This window comes from Hyla sarda (genome assembly GCF_029499605.1).
Source record: "Hyla sarda isolate aHylSar1 chromosome 1 unlocalized genomic scaffold, aHylSar1.hap1 SUPER_1_unloc_5, whole genome shotgun sequence".
Taxonomy (NCBI): Eukaryota; Metazoa; Chordata; class Amphibia; order Anura; family Hylidae; genus Hyla; species Hyla sarda.
The window spans coordinates 677501-704769 of NW_026607591.1; the positions used below are offsets into that span (position 1 = coordinate 677501).

The 27269-nt window shown below is 44.6% G+C and overlaps 2 protein-coding genes across 2 annotated transcripts in view; one reads left to right on the plus strand and one right to left on the minus strand.

Moving 5' to 3' along the window:
- LOC130298213 (gastrula zinc finger protein XlCGF17.1-like) overlaps nucleotides 1-4895 on the minus strand; it is an 11013-nt gene extending 6118 nt beyond the window's left edge. The window contains exon 1 of the mRNA XM_056551127.1: nucleotides 4800-4895. Within this exon, the coding sequence (XP_056407102.1) occupies nucleotides 4800-4895 (96 nt within the window). The remainder of the gene's footprint in view (nucleotides 1-4799) is intronic.
- Nucleotides 4896-5659: 764 nt separating this feature from the next.
- Nucleotides 5660-27269, plus strand: part of LOC130298221 (oocyte zinc finger protein XlCOF7.1-like) — a 69190-nt gene continuing 47580 nt past the window's right edge. Inside the window, exons 1-5 of the mRNA XM_056551139.1 lie at nucleotides 5660-5800; nucleotides 9280-9427; nucleotides 10960-11139; nucleotides 14716-14842; nucleotides 15007-15186. Of these exons, the coding sequence (XP_056407114.1) occupies nucleotides 9350-9427; nucleotides 10960-11139; nucleotides 14716-14842; nucleotides 15007-15186 (565 nt within the window). The 5' untranslated portion in view covers nucleotides 5660-5800; nucleotides 9280-9349. The remainder of the gene's footprint in view (nucleotides 5801-9279; nucleotides 9428-10959; nucleotides 11140-14715; nucleotides 14843-15006; nucleotides 15187-27269) is intronic.

The window sequence follows — 27269 nt, forward strand, 5'->3', positions numbered from 1 at the left end:
CAGGATATGAGTGAGGACGGGATATGAGGACTGGATATAAGGTCAGGATATGAGGACGGGATGAGGTCAGGATATGAGTGAAGATGGGATATGAGGACTGGATATAAGGTCAGGATATGAGGACGGGATGAGGTCAGGATATGAGTGAGGATGGGATATGAGGACTGGATATAAGGGCTGGATATGAGGACGGGATGAGGTCAGGATATGAGTGAGGACGGGATATGAGGACTGGATATAAGGTCAGGATATGAGGACGGGATGAGGTCAGGATATGAGTGAGGATGGGATATGAGGACTGGATATAAGGTCAGGATATGAGGACGGGATGAGGTCAGGATATGAGTGAGAATGGGATATGAGGACTGGATATAAGGTTAGGATATGAGTGAGGATGGGATATGAGGACTGGATATAAGGTCAGGATAGGAGGACGGGATATGAGGTCAGGATATGAGGACTGGATATAAGGTCAGGATATGAGGACGGGATGAGGACAGGATATGAGGAAGGGATATGAGGACTGGATATAAGGTCAAGATAAGATATGAGGACGGGTTGAGGACAGGATATGAGGTCAAGATATGAGGTCGAGATATGAGGACGGGATATGAGGAAGGGATATGAGTACAGGATATAAGGTCAAGATATGAGGTCGAGATATGAGGACAGGATATGAGGACAGGATATGAGATCGGGATATAAGGTCACGATATGAGGACGGGATATGAGGACAGGATATGAGGTGTGTGATCATCGTGATTCTGCTACTGGGACCCCCTGATCTCCGTGCAGCAACCGGCATTCTGAAAGTTTTTTTCAGAATGCTTGGTTTAGGCAGCAGTGGTTGTGACGTCACACCACACCCCCTCATGATGTCACCTCACGCCCCCTCCTATAGACATGAATGGAGGCTGCGTGACGTGACATTGCAAGGGGGCTTGGTGTGATGTCACATCTCCGGACGCCCAAATCCAGCGTTCTAAACATACTGTAGAATGCAGAGTGCTGCTCGGAGATTGCAGGGGGTCCCAGCGGCGGGAGCCCCTCGATCAGACATCTTATCCCCCCGCGATCACACATCTTATCCCCCGCGATCACACATCTTATCCCCCCGCGATCACACATCTTATCCCCCCGGGATCACACATCTTATCCCCCGCGATCACACATCTTATCCCCCCGCGATCACACATCTTATCCCCCCGCGATCACACATCTTATCCCCACGCGATCACACATCTTATCCCCCCGCGATCACACATCTTATCCCCCGCGATCACACATCTTATCCCCCCCGTGATCACACATCTTATCCCCCGCGATCACACATCTTATCCCCCGCGATCACACATCTTATCCCCCGCGATCACACATCTTATCCCCCGCGATCACACATCTTATCCCCCGCGATCACACATCTTATCCCCCGCGATCACACATCTTATCCCCCCCGTGATCACACATCTTATCCCCCCGCGATCACACATCTTATCCCCCGTGGTCACACATCTTATCCCCCCCGTGATCACACATCTTATCCCCCGCGATCACACATCTTATCCCCCGCGATCACACATCTTATCCCCCCCGTGATCACACATCTTATCCCCCGTGGTCACACATCTTATCCCCCGTGGTCACACATCTTATCCCCCCCGTGATCACACATCTTATCCCCCCGCGATCACACATCTTATCCCCCGTGGTCACACATCTTATCCCCCGTGGTCACACATCTTATCTCCCGTGGTCACACATCTTATCCCCCCGTGATCACACATCTTATCCCCCCGCGATCACACATCTTATCCCCCGTGGTCACACATCTTATCCCCCGTGGTCACACATCTTATCCCCCGTGGTCACACATCTTATCCCCCCGCAATCACACATCTTATCCCCCCTGTGATCACACATCTTATCCCCCCTGTGATCACACATCTTATCCCATATCCTTTACATAGGGGATAAGATGTCTGTGGGCGGAGTAACACTTTAACCCCTTAAGGACAAAGGACACGATGCTGCTTCTTGGTCACATCTCATTCCCAAAAAAGTGACTAAAAAGTCATATATACACAAAAGTGGTACTAAAAATATACAGTTCATAGCGCAAAAGAATTATACCTCATACAGCCCATATACGGAAAAATGAGAAAGTTATAGGTGGTCAAAATAGGGCGACTTAAAAAAAAAAAGTTTGAGATTTTTTTTTAAGCAGTACAATAAGTCCAATAAGTAAATATTCATGGGGATCACTGTAATCATATTGTCCCATAAAATAGCGCGAGAACAAAACCTTCCTAAATCTGCAAAATTGAGGTTTTCTTTTAAGTTTCCTCCCACAAATAATAATTTTTGGGGTTTGCCGCACGTTTTATGGTAAAATGACGGATGTCATTACAAAGTACAATTGGTCGCGCAAAAAACAAGTCTCATACGGTCTGTGGATGGAAATATAAAAGAGTTATGGATTTTAGAAGGCGAGGAGGAAAAAAGGAAAATGCAAAAATAAAATTGTCTGTGTCCTTAAGAGGTTAAACTTGAGCAGGTAACGCCTCCTGAGCCACCACGGATAGGGTAGGACACTAGACTTGGGCAGAAGGACCCCCCACACTACCCCCCAGAAAAGGAAGAAAGGAAGGAGAAAGACAGAAGAGGAAAGGGTTAAAAGGAGGAGCCAAGAGTGCGGAGGACAGAAAAGAGGTGAAAGCCGAGAGAGAACCACATCGGCCCCCCCATATCTTATGGAACTTATCAGGGCACTTTCTTATTCAAGGTGAGTGTATTTTACATAAATATTCCCAAAATGTAACCTATATTCACAATTTTTTGTTGTTTTCTAAAGATTTGAAGTCTTCAGACTTGTTCACATGTTTCTATGTTTACATGTGTTTTTCGGCAATTTGCACAACTATGGGAATAGCATGATTTTTTAAGCAATTTTGGAAAATCAAAAACAGCCTTACGGGAGCTGTATAGCTACTATATATATCCTGATCCCACAGAGATAGCGGCAGTATAAAGATAGAGCTGGAGGGGAGGAGTATAACTACTATATATCCTGATCCCACAGAGATAGCGGCAGCAGTATATAGATAGAGCTGGAGGGGAGGAGTATAACTACTACAGATAATGATCCCACAGAGATAGCAGCAGCAGTATATAGATAGAGCTGGAAGGGAGGAGTATAACAGCTACATATCCTGATCCCAGATATAGCAGCAGTATACATATAGAGCTGGGATAGGAAGTGTATAACTACTATATATCCTGATCCCATAGAGATAGCAGCAGTATACAGATAGAGCTGGAGGGGAGGTGTATAACTACTATATATCCTTATCCCATAGAGATAGCAGAAGCAGTATACAGATAGAGCTGGAGGGGAGGTGTATAACTACTATATATCCTGATCCCACAGAGGCAGCAGCAGCAGTATACAGATAGAGATGGAGGGGAGGTGTATAACTCTATATATACTGATCCCATAGAGATAGCAGCAGTATACAGATAGAGCTGGAGGGGGGGTGTATAACTACTATATATCCTGATCCTATAGAGATAGCAGCAGTATACAGATAGAGCTGGAGGGGAGGTGTATAACTACTATATATCCTGATCCCACAGAGGCAGCAGCAGCAGTATACAGATAGAGATGGAGGGGAGGTGTATAACTCTATATATACTGATCCCATAGAGATAGCAGCAGTATACAGATAGAGCTGGAGGGGGGGTGTATAACTACTATATATCCTGATCCTATAGAGATAGCAGCAGTATACAGATAGAGCTGGAGGGGAGGTGTATAACTACTATATATACTGATCCCATAGAGATAGCAGCAGTATATAGATAGAGCTGGAGGGGAGGTGTATAACTCTATATATACTGATCCCATAGAGAAAGCAGCAGTATACAGATAGAGCTTAAAGGGGAGGTTTCTGGGAGCTGCCAGGATCATCTGATATGTGATAAGATTATATAATCACATAATAATAATTATTATAATTTTATTTATATAGCAGACAGATTCCGCAGCACTTTATAATTTTGGGGTACAAATAAAGACAAGACAGAAGGCATAAAGGGCTTTATTGATACAATGGTGCGGCCATATTTCATCAATAATCAGGTGACATACAGGAGAGTGAACCGGTCACCAGATAATCTCTGAAGGTCTAAAGTGCAGAGAGAAGAGGGGGAGACGGTCTAATATGAAGCTTCTGATGTCTCCAAGACACAGAGGTCTCAAAAAGGAGAAAAGTGGTAGCAATGGAGGCAACGAGGGAACGTTATAGGCTTGAAGAGAAGTGTCTGAAGGTCACGTTTAAAACTGTGGATTTTGTGGATTTTTGAAGGTGAGGAGGAAAAAACAAAAAAGGAAAAATAAAATTGGCCTGGTCCTTAAGGGGTTAAAGACAAAACACATGCTCCCAATCATTAAGGGCCACACTTTGAGACCACCGATCTAAAACATAATCCTGTCCGGCTGCAGCATCATCTCTGTCCCAGCTGAAGCACAGACCTGGCAGGACTAGTACTCCTCTGTGCTCACTCCTGTCCTATCAGACTGCAGCATGAAAGCAGAGAGGAGGGGGTTACAGAATAGCCTGCAGTGATTGGATAAAGAGACCCGTCACAGCAGACTCAGGGAGGAAGTGAATGAATGGTGAGTGAGGGGGGGCTCAGTGCTTGCCTCAGACACTCCCTTTTCTGAACAGTGGATGCCCGAATAAGTGAGCAGCAGAACAGAGGGATTTGTGAGCCAAATACAGAAGACAAATAAAACAGACCTGTATAGCATCTGGATGACCTAGTGAGTAACATATATGAGCATTATATTTTCTGTGATTACTGCAGCTGGTGACCGAGCAGAATCTGTGACTCATCTGTGACTCACCTGGGTGGTTACCTGTAGAAATGTCCTCCTTATACTGCTCATCACTGTTCACATCTGTCTCTTCTTTCTTTATGGCTGTAGCATTAAGACATATCAGATCTCTCCCTGTAAAAATGTCCTCCTTATACTGCTCATCACCGCTCACTTCTGTCTCTTCTTCTTCTTCTTTCTTTATGTTTGTAGCATTAATAGATATCAGATCTCTCCCTGTAGAAATGTCCTCCTTATACTGCTCATCACTGCTTACATCTGTCTCTTCTTCTTCCTTTATGTCTGTAGCATTAATATAGATCAGATTTTTTTCTGTAGAAATGTCCTCCTTATACTGCTCATCACTGCTCACATCTGTCTCTTGTTCTTCCTTTATGTCTGTAGCATTTATATAGATCAGATCTTTCTCTATAGAAATGCCCCCCTTATACTGCTCATCACTGCTCACATCTGTCTCTTCTTCTTCTTCCTTTATGTCTGTAGGATTAATATAGATCAGATCTTTCTCTGTAGTAATGACCTCCATATTCTGTTCATCAAGAGGACGGGGACACCTCTCTGGTGCTGTTCTCTTACTGGATCTGACTGTAGGGAACACATACAGAGACTGAATTCATTCTTTACATACAAATAATGAGAGGACGTGTGTATATAGTCATGTCTATTACCTGCTGATGTGAGGGGCTGCTGATCCTTCATCATGACCTGATCCTTGTACTGATCCTTGTGTCCTTCTACATACTCCCACTCCTCCATGGAGAAATAGACCGCCACGTCCTGACACCTTATAGGAACCTGTATTGTGAATAAACATTTAATTCTATACAATTCCAGGATGTTATATGGAGACATTTGAGGGGATATTCCTGCACATGATTTATCTTCTTGCTCTCGGATGATGAGGTGAATACTTGTCGGGGCAGATCCTCTATATTATGGTCACATGTCCTGAACTGACCGCAAGTCTGATGATCCAGCTGTCAGTTCAGGTCATTATACCCAAAGCGCCCGTCCCATGGAGTGTAAGGAGTTAAGTGATATTTCATAGTATCACTGCTCCCCTCCCCCGGGACTATATAGATGGCTGCTTACTGTCTGGCCCCTAAGGATAGAATTGGCAGTGCTGTGCGCCACTTTACCCTAGCTAGACTGGTTGTTCTTATCCCAGCGAGTAGAAGGGACAATAAGCAGCTATCTGTATAGTGTGTGGCCCCAAAAAAGTTAAGTGTCAATGCATCACCACCATTTAACTCCTTCATGGCTGACTGGGCAGGAGGTATATAATGTATAGCCATGGGCCCAGCTCCGGAGCAGGAGACACATCATATCTGGCATATCTTCTGCTCTTGTGAAGGAAACCCCTTTCAGTGCAGGGACACCTGTCATTAAAGTGATAAGATTTGGAGGGGAGGGGGAGGCCGCTGCCAGTCTATGAAGCACAGTCAGGAGTTCAGCACGATTCATAGCCCCTAGGTCCTACCTGCTATCAGCATCTGGGACTCATTGCTAATGCTGGACATCACCAATGCCAAAAATCTATTTCCGGTAGCTCAGTGGAGCTGATAAGGACACCCACAGTGAAATAACAGGGTCCTGGTCAGCTGAGAGAACGGGTGGAGGTCCCTAACCTCGCTCCACGCTGTCTGAACGACGCTCCAATCCTGCAGGCAGCCTCAGCATCACAGCATTGATCAGTGTATGTAATCTATAGATTCCATGTAATAGTCTACTACAGGGACTAAAAAACTGGGAATAAGGGAAAAAGAACATTAACTTAATGTGAATAAGCCCCTCCCCTAATAAATGATTGAATCTTCCCCATTTACCAATAATTTTTAAAAATAAAATGATGTAAACAAAAATAATTCTAAACATATGTGTAACCGCACGGTCAATGGCGTAAACGTAAAAAAATACAACTTCATGGGCCAGAAAAAAAATTCTTAAAAAGCGATCAAAGAGTCTCATCAAAACTAAAGTGGTTCCGATAAAAATTACAGATCACGGCGCAAAAAATGACTTTCATACATCCCCGTATACGGAATAATAAGAGAGTTATAGGGGACAAGGTAGGAAAATCTGATACAGACTCATTATTGTACAAAAAGTTCAAATTTTTTTTATATTTTAAAAGTATTAAAATAAAACCTATATAAATCATTTATCAATGTAATCGTTTGGACCTACAGAATAAAGAGAATTATTACCGTAATGTGCACTGCGTCCAAACAGAAGAACCCAAAGGTAAAAAAAATAGCTTTATTTTCTATTTCCCCCCCCCCCCCCCCCCAAATAAAAATTTTTGTCCCTTGTTATAGATTTTGCAGTATAATGAGTGATGTCATTACAAAGTACAAATCAGGGATGAAAAAAAACAACAACAAGAACAAGAAGCCTCATGGATTTGTAAAGAGGAAATTGTAATCGTTATGGCTATTAGAAGGCGAGAAGGAAAACATTAAAAAGAGAAATCACTGTGTCCTTAAGGGGTTAAAACTCAAAACTGCTGGGTCCTGAAGGGGTTAATAGTACAAAAAAACATCTAACAGCAACATGTGACCACACACATACCTCCACCTGCAGAACTGTACAGGAGCCGTGTGCTTACAGGACCTGCGATGATGTCACCGTCATGTGATGAGTCACATGATCAGGGGCTGCTGCTCTAGGCTCATCTGCTCAGTGTATGCAGGACTCTGCTGTCATATGACCATTCTCACAGGTCCTTATATCACCATCCCGTCTATCTTGCACTGCTGAGCTCCGCCCACTCCTGTCACATGATCCTCCCCACAGGTCCTTCAGCCTCAGTCACATCTTTACTGCTAAACTCTGCCCCCAAATGTACTGGTCACATGATTGTGACATCATCACAGGTCCTACACCTCCAGCATGTAACAGATACAGAGCAGGTCCTGGTGGGGCAGTCACTGCTGTTATGTTGTGTGTGGAGATCTCTCAGAGCAGCAGCCCCTGATCATGTGACTGATCACATGACAGTGACATCATCGCAGGTCCTGTAAGCACACGGCTCCTCTACAGATACAGGTATGTGTGTGCGGTCACCATCAGATCAGGATTATTGTTTTTTTTTTATTATTAACCCTTAAGGACACGATGTATATTTACATTCTGTGCCCCATATGGGACTTTGAGGTGAGCTCAGGAGCTATAAGCAGCCAGGACTCACCAGTCACCACTAATGACCTCATCGCCATTAACCCTTTAGATTCCATGATCAAAGTCGATTGCAGGATCTAAAATGAGTAAAATGCAGTTGTTGGGGGGCGGAGTCTAGATCAGCTGAGATGACGGCCGGAGGGCCCCTTACCGTGCTCTGTGCTCAGATCGGTGCTCTAAGTATACAGACACCTCCACAGCCTGTATAAGCCGAGCACCGATAACACTGATCACTATGGCAGAGCGTTATTCAGGGTTTGTAATAGAAGCCCCTCCCCTAATAAGTTTATATCCCATTTTTGTAATAAAATAATGTAGGTGGGCGTGGCTTAGACATGGCGCTGTGCGGTTGTTTTTTTAGGTAGCTCCGTGCCGACCAGCGGTTGTTTCCTGATTTCCTACCTATACTGCCCCCCAGGGGATGTCTGGATGGTGAAGGTATCAGGTCACTTACCCGCCCATCCTGTCACCTGGTCAGTCTCTTTTCTCCTGGTATCAGCCACTTCTTCCATACAGGACTATGTAAGCATCAGGTTTTTTAAGTTTCTCCCGCGCCCCTATTATTACTATAGACAGTGTTTCCAAACCAGCGTGCCTCCAGCTGTTGTGAAACTACAACTCCCAGCATGCCCTGACAGCCAAATGCTGTAACAGCTGGAGGCACCCTGCTTGGGAAACACTGACTCCGGTGGTGGCCCAGACCCTGCGTGTGTAACGGTATATGATGCTTGGCCTCTGCTGCAGGTAATAGCAGGTTCTTCCGGGGGGACATATCACAATTCACATAAAATCCTGATGTAATTGTGATGTATATTGTGCCCCCTAGTGGACACATTTCACTATTCTTCATTGGACAATGTCATATTGAATCCCTCTATTCTTCTCCCTGCTCTGATGAAGACGTTCTGAATACACCGCAGCCTCAGAGATTAGGAGAAATGGATTCACAACGTCTTCAGCAGAGCAGGGAGAGCGACCTCAGAAGACCTGGAGGACCAGAGCGCCACCACTGGACGGGAGAGGGGAGTGCGCTCTAGTCTCTTATTTTACAGCCCTCGGACAATGGATTTTGTTTTATAGAGAAATCTGAAAACTCCTATAATGTCTCCTCAGATGTTTCCCCAGATTATCTCCAGGAAATGGATTTTATTTCTCCATAGAATCTGGTGCGGTTTATCATCGTCTCCTCTTCTTCCCTTCAGGTTTCTCCAATCCAGGATCCTCTGCTGATATCTTCTATATAATAGAATTCTCCTGGATGACCCATCAACCATGGAGAGAGACAGGAACAAGATGGCCGACAGGATCATAAACCTCACCCTACAGATACTCTTCCGGCTTACTGGAGAGGTGAGGGATTCTGGGAGTGATGTCACATGACCTCATTCTTATCTATGTAATTACAGATGGATATGACTGGAGAGGTGAGGGATTCTGGGAGTGATGTCACATGACCTCATTCTTATCTATGTAATAACAGATGGAAATGACTGGAGAGGTGAGGGATTCTGGGAGTGATGTCACATGACCTCATTCTTATCTATGTAATAACAGATGGATATGACTGGAGAGGTGAGGGATTCTGGGAATGATGTCACATGACCTCATTCTTATCTATGTAATAACAGATGGATATGACTGGAGAGGTGAGGGATTCTGGGAGTGATGTCACATGACCTCATTCTTATCTATGTAATAACAGATGGATATGACTGGAGAGGTGAGGGATTCTGGGAGTGATGTCACATAACCTCATTCTTATCTATGTAATAACAGATGGATATGACTGGAGAGGTGAGGGATTCTGGGAATGATGTCACATGACCTCATTCTTATCTATGTAATAACAGATGGATATGACTGGAGAGGTGAGGGATTCTGGGAGTGATGTCACATGACCTCATTCTTATCTATGGAATAACAGATGGATATGACTGGAGAGGTGAGGGATTCTGGGAGTGATGTCACATGACCTCATTCTTATCTATGTAATAACAGATGGATATGACTGGAGAGGTGAGGGATTCTGGGAGTGATGTCACATGACCTCATTCTTATCTATGGAATAACAGATGGATATGACTGGAGAGGTGAGGGATTCTGGGAGTGATGTCACATGACCTCATTCTTATCTATGTAATAACAGATGGATATGACTGGAGAGGTGAGGGATTCTGGGAGTGATGTCACATGACCTCATTCTTATCTATGTAATAACAGATGGATATGACTGGAGAGGTGAGGGATTTTGGGAGTGATGTCACATGACCTCATTCTTATCTATGTAATAACAGATGATATGACTGGAGAGGTGAGGGATTCTGGGAGTGATGTCACATGACCTCATTCTTATCTATGTAATAACAGATGGATATGACTGGAGAGGTGAGGGACTCTGGGAGTGATGTCACATGACCTCATTCTTATCTATGTAATACAGATGGATATGACTGGAGAGGTGAGGGATTCTGGGAGCGATGTCACATGACCTCATTCTTATCTATGTAATAACAGATGGTTATGACTAGAGAGGTGAGGGATTCTGGGAGTGATGTCACATGACCTCATTCTTATCTATGGAATAACAGATGGATATGACTGGAGAGGTGAGGGATTCTGGGAGTGATGTCACATGACCTCATTCTTATCTATGTAATAACAGATGGATAGGACTGGAGAGGTGAGGGATTCTGGGAGTGATGTCACACTACCTCATTCTTATCTATGTAATAACAGATGGATATGACTGGAGATGTGAGGGATTCTGGGAGTGATGTCACATGACCTCATTATTATCTATGTAATCACAGATTGATATGACTGGAGAGGTAAGGGATTCTGGGAATGTATGTAGTGATATTAATGTGTCTCTCCATACACAGGATTACACAGTAGTGAAGAAGTCCTCTAGTGGGCGCTGTCGGGCCCCTGTGTGTGAAGGATGGGGAAGAACCCTGAGCCCAATCCCGGGGCCCCCACCTCACTCCCTGATATATGAGGAAATGGATGAACAGAAGATCCGAGAACTCATCAACAAGATGATGGAGCTGCTGACTGGAGAGGTGACCCTGCTGGGACATTATACAGTAATGGAGGGTCTGGGGATGACTGGAGAGGTGACACTGCTGGGACATTATACAGTAATGGAGGGGTCTGGTGATGACTGGAGAGGTGACACTGCTGGGAATGCTGGGACATTATACAGTAATGGAGGGGTCTGGTGATGACTGGAGAGGTGACACTGCTGGGACATTATACAGTAATGGAGGGGTCTGGTGATGACTGGAGAGGTGACACTGCTGGGAATGCTGGGACATTATACAGTAATGGAGGGGTCTGGTGATGACTGGAGAGGTGACACTGCTGGGACATTATACAGTAATGGAGGGGTCTGGTGATGATTGGAGAGGTGACCCTGCTGGGACATTATACAGTAATGGAGGGGTCTGGTGATGACTGGAGAGGTGACCCTGCTGGGACATTATACAGTAATGGAGGGGTCTGGTGATGACTGGAGAGGTGACACTGCTCGGACATTATACAGTAATGGAGGGGTCTGGTGATGACTGGAGAGGTGACACTGCTGGGAATGCTGGGACATTATACAGTAATGGAGGGGTCTGATGATGACTGGAGAGGTGACACTGCTGGGACATTATACAGTAATGGAGGGGTCTGGTGATGACTGGAGAGGTGACACTGCTGGGACATTATACAGTAATGGAGGGGTCTGGTGATGACTGGAGAGGTGACACTGCGGGGACATTATACAGTAATGGAGGGGTCTGGTGATGACTGGAGAGGTGACACTGCTGGGAATGCTGGGACATTATACAGTAATGGAGGGGTCTGGTGATGACTGGAGAGGTGACACTGCTGGGACATTATACAGTAATGGAGGGGTCTGGTGATGACTGGAGAGGTGACACTGCTGGGACATTATACAGTAATGGAGGGGTCTGGTGATGACTGGAGAGGTGACACTGCTGGGACATTATACAGTAATGGAGGGGTCTGGTGATGACTGGAGAGGTGACACTGCTGGGACATTATACAGTAATGGAGGGGTCTGGTGATGACTGGAGAGGTGACACTGCTGGGACATTATACAGTAATGGAGGGGTCTGGTGATGACTGGAGAGGTGACACTGCTGGGACATTATACAGTAATGGAGGGGTCTGGTGATGACTGGAGAGGTGACACTGCTGGGACATTATACAGTAATGGAGGGGTCTGGTGATGACTGGAGAGGTGACTAATGGGACATTATACAGTAATGGAGGGGTCTGGTGATGACTAGAGAGGTGACACTGCTGGGACATTATACAGTAATGGAGGGGTCTGGTGATGACTGGAGAGGTGACACTGCTGGGACATTATACAGTAATGGAGGGGTCTGGTGATGACTGGAGAGGTGACACTGCTGGGACATTATACAGTAATGGAGGGGTCTGGTGACGTCTGGAGAGGTGACACTGCTGGGACATTATACAGTAATGGAGGGGTCTGGTGATCACTGGAGAGGTGACACTGCTGGGACATTATACAGTAATGGAGGGGTCTGGTGATGACTGGAGAGGTGACACTGCTGGGACATTATACAGTAATGGAGGGGTCTGGTGATGACTGGAGAGGTGACACTGATGGAACATTATACAGTAATGGAGGGGTCTGGTGATGACTGGAGAGGTGACACTGCTGGGACATTATACAGTAATGGAGGGTTCTGGTGATGACTGGAGAGGTGACACTGCTGGGACATTATACAGTAATGGAGGGGTCTGGTGATGACTGGAGAGGTGACACTGATGGAACATTATACAGTAATGGAGGGGTCTGGTGATGACTGGAGAGGTGACACTGCTGGGACATTATACAGTAATTGGGGGTCTGGTGATGACTGGACAGGTGACACTGCTGGGACATTATACAGTAATGGAGGGGTCTGGTGACGTCTGGAGAGGTGACACTGCTGGGACATTATACAGTAATGGAGGGGTCTGGTGATGACTGGAGAGGTGACACTGCTGGGACATTATACAGTAATGGAGGGGTCTGGTGATGACTGGAGAGGTGACACTGCTGGGACATTATACAATAATGGAGGGGTCTGGTGATGACTGGAGAGGTGACACTGCTGGGACATTATACAGTAATGGAGGGGTCTGGTGATGACTGGAGAGGTGACACTGCTGGGACATTATATAGTAATGGAGGGGTCTGGTGATGACTGGAGAGGTGACCCTGCTGGGACATTATACAGTAATGGAGGGGTCTGGTGATGACTGGAGAGGTGACACTGCTGGGACATTATACAGTAATGGAGGGGTCTGGGGATGACTGGAGAGGTGACACTGCTGGGAATGCTTGGACGTTATACAGTAATGGAGGGGTCTGGTGATGACTGGAGAGGTGACACTGCTGGGACATTATACAGTAATGGAGGGGTCTGGTGATGACTGGAGAGGTGACACTGCTGGGACATTATACAGTAATGGAGGGATCTGTTGATGACTGGAGAGGTGACACTGCTGGGAATGCTGGGACATTATACAGTAATGGAGGGGTCTGGTGATGACTGGAGAGGTGACACTGCTGGGAATGCTGGGACATTATACAGTAATGGAGGGGTCTGGTGATGATTAGAGAGGTGACACTGCTGGGACATTATACAGTAATGGAGGGATCTGGTGATGACTGGAGAGGTGACACTGCTGGGACATTATACAGTAATGGAGGGGTCTGGTGATGACTGGAGAGGTGACACTGCTGGGACATTATACAGTAATGGAGGGGTCTGGTGATGACTGGAGAGGTGACACTGCTGGGACATTATACAGTAATGGAGGGGTCTGGTGATGACTGGAGAGGGGACACTGCTGGGACATTACACAGTAATGGAGGGGTCTGGTGATGACTGGAGAGGTGACTGATGGGACATTATACAGTAATGGAGGGGTCTGGTGATGACTGGAGAGGTGACACTGCTGGGAATGCTGGGACATTATACAGTAATGGAGGGGTCTGGTGATGACTGGAGAGGTGACACTGCTGAGAATGCTGGGACATTATACAGTAATGGAGGGGTCTGGTGATGACTGCAGAGGTGACACTGCTGGGACATTATACAGTAATGGAGGGGTCTGGTGATGACTGGAGAGGTGACACTGCTGGGACATTATACAGTAATGGAGGGGTCTGGTGATGACTGGAGAGGTGACACTGCTGGGACATTATACAGTAATGGAGGGGTCTGGTGATGACTGGAGAGGTGACACTGCTGGGACATTATACAGTAATGGAGGGGTCTGGTGATGACTGGAGAGGTGACACTGCTGGGACATTATATAGTAATGGAGGGGTCTGGTGATGACTGGAGAGGTGACACTGCTGGGACATTATACAGTAATGGAGGGGTCTGGTGATGACTGGAGAGGTGACACTGCTGGGAATGCTGGGACATTATACAGTAATGGAGGGGTCTGGTGATGACTGGAGAGGTGACACTGCTGGGACATTATACAGTAATGGAGGGGTCTGGTGATGACTGGAGAGGTGACACTGCTGGGAATGCTGGGACATTATACAGTAACACCACTGGAGGGGTCGGGGTGATGACTGTATCATTATGTGTCAGGTTCCTATAAGGTGTCAGGACGTGGCGGTCTATTTCTCCATGGAGGAGTGGGAGTATGTAGAAGGACACAAGGATCAGTACAAGGATCAGGTCATGATGGAGGATCAGCAGCCCCTCACATCACTAGGTAATAGACATGACTATGACTTTTACAATATTTAATCTACATCTTTATGAATCAGGGAGAAGATTTGAACTTTATTAATGCCTCAGAGACAGATGTGAGTGGTGATGAGCAGTATAAGGAGGACATTCATACAAGAAAAGATCTGATCTATATTAATGCTACAGGCATAAAGGAAGAAGAGACAGATGTGAGCGGTGTTGAGCAGTATAAGGAGAACATTCATACAGGAAAAGATCTGATCTATATTAATGCTACAGACATAAAGGAAGAAGAAGAAGAAGAAGAGACAGATGTGAGCAGTGATGAACAGTATAAGGAGGACATTCCTACAGAGAACCGCCCAGGTGAGTAGTAACAACTTAATATAGAGAAGAGTCACAGATTCTTCTGCTGTAATAATTGTGTAGAATTCTTTAATCTCTCTGTCCTGTCTCTTGCTGTATATTCTTCTATTCACCCACCCTCCCTCCCATGCCTTCCTCACCCCCGTGTCACCTCCCATGTTTCCCTCCCCTCCCATGCCTCCCTCTCCTCTCATGCCTCCCCCACCCCCCATCTCTCCCTCTCCCTCCATGCCCTCCCTCACCTGCCATGTCTCCCCCTCACTTCCCATGCCTCCCTCACCCTTCATGCCTCCCTCACCCTTCATGCCTCCCTCACCCCCCATGCCTCCCTCACCTCTCATGCCTCTCTCATTTCCCATGCCTCCCTCACCCCCATCTCTCCCTCACCCCCCATGCCCTCCCCTCACCTCCCATGTCTCCCCCTCACCTCCCATGTCTCCCCCTCACCTCCCATGTCTCCCCCTCACCTCCCATGTCTCCCCCTCACCTCCCATGCCTCCCCCTCACCTCCCATGCCTCCCTCACCCCCCCCATGCCTTCCTCACCTCTCATGCCCCCCTCACCTCTCATGCCCCCCTCACCTCCCATGTCTCCCCCTCACCTCCCATGCCTCCCTCACCCCCCATCTCTCCCTCACCCCCCATCTCTCCCTCACCCTCCATGTCTCCCCCTCACCCCAGGCCCTCCCTCACCCCCCATGCCTTCCTCACCTCTCATGCCCCCCTCACCCCCCATGCCTCCCTCACCCCCCAAAAAGCGATCAAAAAGTCAGATCAAAAATAGTACAGATAAAAACGTCATATCACAGCGCAAAAAATGAGCCCTCATACTGCCCTGTACACAGAAAAATAAAAAAAAGTTTTATAGTCAGAAGATGACAATTTTAAACATATTCATTTTCATCCATGTAGTTATAATTTTTATCAGAAGACAAAATCAAATCTATATAAGTAGGGAATCATTCTAAAGCCCCTTATACTGCTCAATAAACTTAACTTTCCCACCTCTTCCAATTCGGGTATATTTAAATTGTCCAGTAGTAGTGCCTCGTCCATTATCCCTTTTATTTCCATCTCATTCCTAATTACTCTCCATGTTTGGACCAGACTCTTACCCATCAACAACCTCTTCCATTCACCTTCTTCTATCTTCCCTGACTCTAACAGCTGAAAGATATCTGGGAACTCGCAACGGACAATACAAAACCACAGAAATCTCTCCAATTGGTCAAAACATAAACTTGTCCTGCCAAAAAATACTTGTATAAACTTGTAAAGTTTATTTTTTGGCCAATTGGAGAGAATCTGCTTTCTGTGGTTTTGTATTATCCGGTGTGAGTTTCCAGATATCTTTCAGCTGTTAGAGTCAGGGAAGATAGAAGAAGGTGAATGGAAGAGGTTGTTGATGGGTAAGAGTCTGGTCCAAACATAATTAGGAATGAGATGGAAATAAAAGGGATAATGGACGAGGCACTACTACTGGACAATTTAAATATACCCGAATTGGAAGCGGTGGGAAAGTTACGTTTATTGAGAAGTATAAGGGGCGTTAGAATAAAAGATATTCTCTCCCAAATATTTAATTAAGAATTTAATATAAAAGAGGGGGGATGGCTGGAATACGCCGGTTTGAAAAAAGCGTTTCTTGAATTTATTGACAAAGCAGGTTATATTCACTCAATTATCCTGAGATTAACACAATTTAATATTGTATATAGACTCTATTATACTCCATGTTTTATGGAAAAGATGGGTATAAGAAGGACGAGCAACTGCAATAGATGGGATTCAGAAAAAGCAGATCAGATACATTTATTATGGAGCTGCCCGACATAGTTAAAGAGGTTATCCAGGAAAAACCTTTTATATATGTATATATATATATATATATATATATATATATATGTGTATGACACGTGTCTCTGGAACCGCCCAGCTTAGAAGCAAATCCCCATAGCAAACCTCTTCTAAACTGGGCGTTTCCCGAGACACGTGTCATCAGAGAGCACTTAGACAGAAAAGAACAACCTTAACTTCAGAAGCTCATAAGTACTGAAAGGATAAAGATTTTTTAATAGAAGTAATTTTCAAATCAGTTTAACTTTCTGGAGCCAGTTGATATATTTTTCCTTGATAACCCCTTTAATGTATAATGTTGAATATCTGACAGGAGGATGTTACATAGTTAGTATGGTTGAAAAAAGACATACCTCCATCAAGTCCAACCAGGGTATTGAAGGGAAGGGTGTAAGGGGATAAGGGAAAGGGATGTAGTTTTATAATTCTGCATAAGCATTAATCTTATTTTGTTCCAGGAATGTATCTAATCCTGTTTTAAAGCTGTTAATTGTTCCTGCTGTGACCAGTTCCTGAGGTAGACCGTTCCATAAATTCACAGTCCTCACGGTAAAGAAGGCGTGCCGCCCCTTTAGACTAAACCTTTTCTTCTCCAGACGGAGGGAGTGCCCCCTCGTCCTTTGGGGGGGTTTAACCTGGAACAGTTTATGTTCCTCCCTTATTTTGTAAGCTGCATATTATAAATAATAATAATAAAAAAAGTAGGGTATCATGTTAATCGTATGGACCTACAGAATAAAGAGAAGGGGTCATTTTTACCAAAAAGTGTACTGTATGGAAACGGAAGCCCCAAAAGTTACAAAATGGCATTTGTTTTTTTTATTATTATTATTTTGTCCCACAAATTATTTTTTTTCTTTCTTTCACCATAGATTTTGGGGTAAAATAATTGATTTCATTACAAAGTACAATTGGTGGTGCAAAAAAACAAGCCCTCATATGGGTCTGTAGGTGCAAAATTGAAAGGGTCATGATTTTTAAAAGGTGAGGAGAAAACGAAAGTGCAAAAACGGAAAAATGCTGAGTCCTAGAGGGGTTAAGCCCATTTTCACCTTAAAGGGGTACTCCGGTGGAAAAACGTTGAAAAAAAATCATCTGGTGCCATAAAATGATACAGATTTATAAATTACTTCTGTTATAAAATCCTAATCCTTCCAGTACTTATCAGCTGCTGTATGCTCCACAGGAAGTTTTTGCACTTTCGTTTTTTCCTTCTCCCCTTCTAAAAATCATAATGCGTTCTTTTTTGCACCTACAGACACATATGAGGCTTGTTGTTTTTTGTGTCACTGTCAATTAATTTATAATATAATCTGCGGCAAAACAAAAAAAAAATTGTTTGTGTGTAAATAAAAAATCGCCAATTTGCTACTTTTTAGGTTTTATTTTATTTTACTACTTAAAAAAATTAATGCACCAACATTAATATGTTTAACCCCTTATGGACCAAGCCCATTTTAACCTTAAGGACCAGGCCAATTTAATTTTTGCGTTTTCATTTTTTCCTCCTTGTCTTCTAAATTCCGTAACTCTTTTATATTTCCATCTACAGACCCATATAAGGGCTTGTTTTTTGCATCACCAATTGTACTTTGTAATGAAACCTCTCATGTCACCCTAAAATGTACGGCGAACCCAAAAAAACTTTCTTAGGGAGGAAATTTAAATGACAACCACAATTTTGCACATTTTGGATCAGCATGAGAGATCAGTGTGTGCAGTGTTATAGGTCCCTATGGGATAACAAGGATCAGTGTGTGCAGTGTTATAGGTCCCTATGGGATAACAATGATCAGTGTGTGCAGTGTTATAGGTCCCTATGGGATAACAATGATCAGTGTGTGCAGTGTTATAGGTCCCTATGGGATAACAATGATCAGTGTGTGCAGTGTTATAGGTCCCTATGGGACCTATAACACTGCAAAAAAAAAAAGTTTAAAAAAAAGTGTTAATAAAGGTCATTTAACCCCTTCCCTAATAAAAGTTAGAATCACCCCCCTTTTCCCATAAAAAAAAAATTAAACAGTGTAAATAAAAATAAACATATGTGGTATCGCCGCATTTTTATGTCCGAACTATAAAAAGATATCGTTAATTAAACCGCACGGTCAATGGCGTACACGTAAAAAAATTCCAAAGTAAAAAAAAGCATATTTTTTGGTCACTTTTTATACCAGTGTATAAAAAAGTGTTCAAAAAGTCCGATCAAAACAAAAATGGTACCGATAAAAACTTCAGATCACGGCACAAAAAAATTGTCCTCATACCGCCCTGTACGTGGAAAAATAAAGTTATAGGGGTCAGAAGATGACATTTTTAAACTTATAAATTTTCCTGCATGTAGTTATGATTTTTTCCAGAAGTCCGACAAAATCAAACCTATATAAGTAGGGGATCATTATAATCGTATGGACCTACAGAATAAAGATAAGGTGTCATTTTTACCGAAATTTGCACGGGGTAGAAACGGAAGCCCCCAAAATTTACAAAATGGCGTTTTTTCTTCGATTTTGTCGCACAATGATTTTTTTTCCGTTTCACCGTGGATTTTTGGGTAAAATGACTAATATCACTGCAAAGTAGAATTGGTGGCGCAAAAAATAATCCATAATATGGAATTTTAGGTGGAAAATTGAAAGGGTTATGATTTTTAAAGGGTAAGGAGGAAAAAACAAAAATGCAAAAACTGAAAAACGCTGAGTCCTTAAGGGGTTAAAATGATACCCATGGCTATTATATTTTTGTACCGCTTAAAAGAAATCTTAAACTTTTTGTACAGAATCAGTAATAAAAAAATCGCCCTATTTTGACCACCTATAACTTTTTCATTTTTCCCTATATGGGGCGGTATGAGGGTTAATTTTTTTGCGCTGTCATCTGTACTTTTATTTAAAACTTTTAGATCACTTTTTATATATTTATTTTTAATAAAATGTGACAAAAAAAGCTGCATTTTTTAACTATTTTTTACGTTTACGCCGTTCACCGTATGGGATAATTAACATTATATTTTGATAGTTCGGACATTTACGCATGCGGCGATACCAAATATGTTTATAAAAAATAAAATTTTACGCTCTTTGGGGGTAAAATGGGGAAAAAGGGACAATATTTATTTTTATTGGGGGAGGGGATTTTTTTCACATTTTTTTTACACTTTAATAGTCCCCACATGGGACTATTTATTGCAGTCTTTCGATTGCTAATACTGTTCAGTGCTATGTATAGGACATAGCACTGATCAGTATTATCGGCTATCTACTGCTCTGGTCTGCTCGATGTCAGACCAGAGCAGGAGACGCCGGGAGACGGAGGCAGGTGAGGGGACCTCCGTCCGCCATTATGGATGATCAGATCCCCGCGGCAGCGCTGCGGGCGATCCAATCATACAGTTTAACATGCGCACCGCTGCAGATGCAATGCAGATCATGCGATCACGGATGTCGGCCATTACCGGCGGGACCAGCTGTGTATGACGCGAGCACCGCTCCGATGCTTGCGGTCATACTCAGGACGTAAATATACGTCCTGGTGCGGGAAGTACCACAGCACCAGGACGTACATTTACATCTGTGGTCATTAAAGGGTTAAAATTGTACTCTTCTGAGCTCCATAACTCTTATTTCCGTATACACAGCTGTATGAGTCATTTTTTGCGCCGTGGTCTGTAGTTTTTATCGGTACCATTTTTGTTTTGATGGGACTTTTATCGCAATTCATATATATTTTTATGGTATATGAAGTGACCAAAAATGCTCAATTTTGGACTTTTGGTATTTTTTTACGTGTACACCATCGACCGTGCAGTTTGTTAGTACACCAAAAAAGAATAATACTAGCCCAAAATAACAATCACCATTTATAGGCAAATTAAGCAAATCTTTATTGAAAAAAATACGTACATAAAAACATATGTTTACAAGAAGATGGCACAAGAGGATAACACCATGGAAGCGAAACATATGTAGGGGTTCGGCATATATTTGGGTAAGGTTCATCATACTACTTGGTATTGGCTTACTATATTGTTCACTTTGTGCTGATACTGTATACTCCAGCATGAGTGATCTGTTCTATTACTGATTCTGATTACTACTTACCTCCTTCCCACCTATATGCCTTTCATGGTGTTATCCTCTTGTGCCATCTTGTAAACATATGTTTTTATGTACCGTATTTATCGGGGTATACCACGCACCGGCCTATAACACGCACCCTCATTTTACCAAGGATATTTGGGTAAAAAAAAGTTTTTTTACCCAAATATCCTTGTTAAAATGAGGGTGCGTGTGTGCGCGTGTATACCCCGATACACCCCCAGGAAAGGCAGGGGGAGAGGGGCCGTCGCTGCCCGCTTCTCTCCCCCTGCCTTTCCTGGGGTCTAGAGCCCTGCTGCCGGCCCTTCTCTCCCGCTGGCTATGTGCGCCGCTGCCCGTTCTCTCCCCCTGACTATCTGTGCTGGCGCCCCATTGCTGGCGCCCCATTGCCGTCGCCGATAGCCAGGGGGAGAGAAGCGGCGCCGACAGCCAGGGGGAGAGAAGGGGCAGCGGCACCCATTGCTGGCGCCGTTGCCTCCCCCATCCCCGGTTGTATAATTACCTGTTGCCGGGGTCGGGTCTGCGCTGCTTCTGGCCTCCGGTGTGCATCCCCTGCGTCGTTGCTATGCACTGCACGGCGCGGCGCAATGACGAGTGACGTCACTCATCATTGCGCATAGCAACGACGCAGGGGATGCACACCAGAGGCCGGAAGCAGCGCGGACCCGACCCCGGCAACAGGTAATTATACAACCGGGGATGGGGGAGGCAACGGGGCAGCAGCACCGGCAATGGGTGGCGCTGCCCCTTCTCTCCCCCTGTCTGTCGGCGCCGCTGCCCCGTTGCCTCCCCCATCCCCGGCACCGATAGTCAGGGGGAGAGAACGGGTAGGGGGAGAGAAGGGCTGGCAGCAGGGCTCTAGACCCCAGGACAGGCAGGGGCAGAGAAGCCGGCAGTGCTTTAAATCATTGAACTGCGTATAAGACTTTAGGCTAAAAATTTTATACGGTATGTATTTTTTTCAATAAAGATTTGCTTGATTTGCCTATAATTGGTGATTCTTAATTTGGGCTAATATTCTTTTTTGGTGTACTATCTTATAATATAATATTAGTCAATGTACTTACCTTGTAGTAGCTAGGTCCTACAGGATGTATTTAGGAGTATAACCTTATTTTTTAATCGTTCAGACATTTATGCACGCATCGGTACCACATGGGATTTATTATTTTTGAAATTACATTATTTTATTTAAGAAAAATGGAAATGGGGGGATTCAAACTTTTATTAGGGGAGGGGCTTATTCACATTTATTAACTTTCTTTTTTTTGCCCCCATAGGGGACTATTACCTGCAATCTTCTGATTGTATATACTGATCAGTGCTATGCCATAACATTGATCATTGTTATCAGTGCTCTGCTGCTTCAGGCTTGGAGCAATAGAACACTGATCAGATGGCGAGGAGGCAGGTAAGGGCCCTCCCACCGTCCTCTCAGCTGATCGGGACATCAGGATTTTGTTGTGATAAAGGAATAAAAGGGATGAATAATTTGAATAATTACATTATTTTATTCCAAAAATGGGAAAATGAAGGGGGGGGGGGGGTGTAATCAGACTTTTATTAGGGGAGGGGCTATTTCACATTTGTTTCTATTTTTTTAAAATATTTTATTTACTACTTTTTATGCTATAAATTAGTGATCTGAAACCTAAGGCTCTCTGCCTGCTGCAAAACTACAACTCCCAGCATGTTGCACTATATAGTAGGGATGCACCGATATATCGGCGGCCGATACATATCGGCCGAAAATAGCTATTTCGGCAAAATGCCGAAACAACTAAAAAAGTGCCGATAATGACCCCCCTGCCCGCCCACAGCACAATATACAAACACTGCCAGTGGCAGAGGCACTCGTGGGCGGTGCAGGGGGTGCCAGCCGCAACATCTGGGGGGGGGGGGTTGCGCTCTCCGGTATAGGATTAGGAATACTTCTTTTTATGTGCCCGGGCCGGCTCCCGTGTGTGGCTGCAGGCGGGGGCTGACCAGAGCATATAAAAACTAATACTGTATACTAAAAACCAGGGGGCATCCAGCTGTTGTGAAACTACAACTCCCAGCATGCCCGGACTGGCAAAGTCTGTCCGGGCATGCTGGGAGTTGTAGTTTCACAACAGCTGGAGGCCCCCTGGTTTTTAGTATCCAGTATTAGTTTTTATATGCTCTGGCCGGCCCCCGCCTGCAGCCACACACAGGAGCCGGCCCGGGCACATAAAAATAAGTATTCCTAATACTATCCCGGACATCCCTGTGTCCCGAAAAATCTTTTCGGGACATAAGGATGTCCGGCGGTCACTCACCATTCCCCGGCGTCCTCCCGCGATCCTCCTTCGGTCCTTCGCTTCTCCGCCTCTATGGTCGTACGCACGGGACGTCACTGACAACCATAGAGACGCAGGAGGACCGCAGGATCGTCGCAGGAGAACGCACGCCGGCCGGGGCCTGGTAAGTGACCGCGTCATCTTCTTCAGTATTCCGGTCACCGCTCCTCCGTTCCCGGCACCGGCACCTACTCCTATGGTCCATAGGCCATAGCAGTAGATGTGACCCCGGGCCGGAGGAGCGGTGACCGGAACACTGTGGGGGCAGCAGTACAGACATACAGCCTCCAGCCATACACTGTATATGGCTGGAAGCTGTATGTCTGTGGGGTGGGGGGAGCTGCCTACTATTGTGGGGGGGAGCTGCCTAATATTGTTGGAGGGAACTGCCTGATATTGTTGGGGGGAGCTGCCTAATATTGTGGGGGGGGGGGAAAGCTGCCTAATATTGTGGGAGGGGGGGAGCTGCCTAATATTGTGGGAGGGGGGGAGCTGCCTAATATTGTGGGGGGGGGAGCTGCCTAATATTGTTGGGGGGAGCTGCCTAATATTGTTGGGGGGGAGCTGCCTAATATTGTTGGGGGGAGCTGCCTAATATTGTGGGGGGGGGGAGCTGCCTACAAATGTGGGGGAACTGCCTACTATTGTGGGGAACCTGCCTACTATTGTGGGGGAACTGCTGACCTAATGTGGGGGGGAGCTGCCTAAAAATGTGGGGGGAGCTGCCTACTATTGTGGGGGAAATGCTGACCTAATTTGGGAACCTGCCTACTATTGTGGGGGAAATGCTGACCTAATTTGGGAACCTGCCTACTGTTGTGGGGGAGCTGCCTACTATTGCGGGGGAGCTGCCTACTATTGCGGGGGAGCTGCCTACTATTGCGGGGGAGCTGCCTACTATTGCGGGGGAGCTGCCTACTATTGCGGGGGAGCTGCCTACTATTGTGGGGGAGCTGCCTACTATTGTGGGGGAGCTGCCTACTAATGTGGGGGAACTCCCGACCTAATGTGGGGGAGCTGGCAATCTAATGTGGGGGAATCTAATCTAATCTAATGAGCGGAGCGCTGCATTTTACCAGAAGACGGGGAGAAGTCATTTTCGGTAGCGGTATCGGTTTCGGCCGGACATTTTTTTTTTTTTCGGTTTCGTTTCGGTTCTGAAATTTCCATTTCGGTGCACCTCTACTATATAGTAGTATAGGTCATGGTACAACATGCTGGGAGTTGTAGTTTTGGAACAGCTGCAAAGCCAGAAGCTGTGTCAAGGAATGCTGGGAGCTGAAGTTTTTAACTACATCACCCAGCATGCTCTGATGCGGCCTATGGCTCTGCAGCTGACCAACCCAAAACTACTACTCCCAGTATGTTTCACCAGATACTAGTATAGTAAAAGTAATCCCACCATTCTTTGACTCCCAGCATCACCGCCCCCCAATCCCCCCGCAGCCCGCCCCTCCAGTAGACTTACATTGATAGGGCGTGGCTTGACATTACGAGGGGTGTGGTCATGACATCACGACGCCCGAGCCCAGCGTTCGTAACAAAATGTTTTGAACGCTGGAGCAGTGGAGTGCCCCTTTAAGGGGTTACAAGGTAGTAAAGTGTAACAAAAACTATGCAAACTGAGTATTGTGATCGTATTCACCGGAGAAATAATTGTACCGCACAGTGAATGAAGGATCGGCGCCGCAAAATAAGTTATGGCAAAATAAGAGTTTTGGCTCTTAAAGGAAAGCTTAAATTTCCTGGGTTGTTAAGGGGTTAATACTGATAATAAAATCTGTGTTATTCTCTGCAGAGTCTTGTACCAGGAGATCAGAGGAGAATCTTATATCTTCAGATTATAAAGCAGATGATGATATCACACAAGATACATATGAAGAACATTCCATTATCCCAGATACACCCTCAGCCCTTCACAGCCAAGATCTGTCATCTCATCCTTATATACAGGTCCTGTCTTCTCAGTCATCACAGAAGGGGTGTTGGAAATCAACGAGCTCACACAGGAAAAAAAAACATATTCATGCTCAGAATGTGGGAAATATTTTACACAGAAATCAAATCTTATTCAGCATCAAAGAACTCACACAGGAGAGAAGCCATTTTCATGTTCAGAATGTGGGAAATGTTTTACTCAGCAGCCAAGTCTTATTAGACATCAAAGAACTCACACAGGGGAGAAGCCATTTTCATGTTCAGAATGTGCAAACTGTTATACTTATAAATCAGATCTTGCTGTACATCAAAGAACTCACACAGAAGAGAAGCCATTTTCATGCTCAGAATGTGGAAAATGCTTTACTAAGAAAACAAATCTTGTTCAACATCAAAAAACTCACACAGGGGAGAAGCCATTTTCATGTTCAGAATGTGGAAAATGCTTTATTAGGAAATCATATCTTGTTAAACATCAGAGAGCTCACACTGGGGAGAAGCCATTTTTATGTTCAGAATGTGGGAAATGTTTCTCTCACAAATCAAATCTTCTTCAACATCATCAAAGAAGTCACACAGAGGAGAAGCCATTTTCATGTGCAGAGTGTGGGAAATGTTTTACTCAGAAATCAAACCTTGTTGTACATCAAAGAACTCACATAGGAGAGAAGCCATTTTCATGCTCAGAATGTGGAAAATGTTTTGCTGATAAATCAAATCTTATCAGACATCGAAGAATTCACACAGGGAATAAGCCAATTTAGATCAATATATATCAACAAGAAATTAAGTATTGTTTATCATCAAAAAACACACAAAAGAGAAGGCATTTTCATGTTCAGAATGTGGAAAATGTTATACTATGAAATCAAGGCTTGTTCATCATCAAAAAAAACACACAGGGAAGAAGCCATTTACAGTTTCTGAATGTGGAAAATGTTTTACTGGGAAATCAAGTTTTGTTTATCATCTCTCTCACACCGTAGAGAAGCCATTTTCATGCTCGGAATGCGGGAAATATTTTACTGAGAAAGCAACACTTAAAAGTCATAAGAACAGCAAATGTACCTGAAGGAATTGGTTAAATTCCTTAACATGTCCGACAACGGTTATCTGCAGCCAACGGCTGTCTGGGCATGTCCTGGCATGCTGGGAGTTAAAGTTATACAACATCTGGAGGGCCACCAGTTTGAGACTCCTGATATACTGCATCTCCAAACTTGTTACCAATTGTTAATAAAAGTTTTCTTTCTTATATTATTTATTATTCTTATATTCATCTCTGCACACTGGACTTATAATAAATGTAATATTGTCCCTGACGTTGTATATAGGGAATGTAACGCGTCAGTGTTGTCCCCGCCCCCTTCTCATTATGATTATAGAGACTTTAATTCAAGGCATGAGACAGGATCCGCGCGTCTCCCTTGGAGATTGTCTCTTCTGAACATAAGAAGCTGCAGATACTTTTATTTATCACAAACCCTAGACGAGGCAGCTAAAATCCTGGGCGGCTAAAGGACCCGGTCCATCTGATGATTAGGAAATAGCTTATACTACATAAAAAGGCTGGATACTATAGGATAAAGGACCTGGTCCATCTGATGATTAGGAAATAGCTTATACTACATAAAAAGGCTGGTACTATAGGATAAAGGACCCGGTGCATCTGATGATTAGGAAATAGCTTATAATACATAAAAAGGCTGATACTATAGGATAAAGGACCTGGTCCATCTGATGATTAGGAAATAGCTTATGCTACATAAAAAGGCTGATACTATAGGATAAAGGACCTGGTCCATCTGATGATTAGGAAATAGCTTATGTTACATAAAAAGGCTGATACTATAGGATAAAGGACCTGGTCC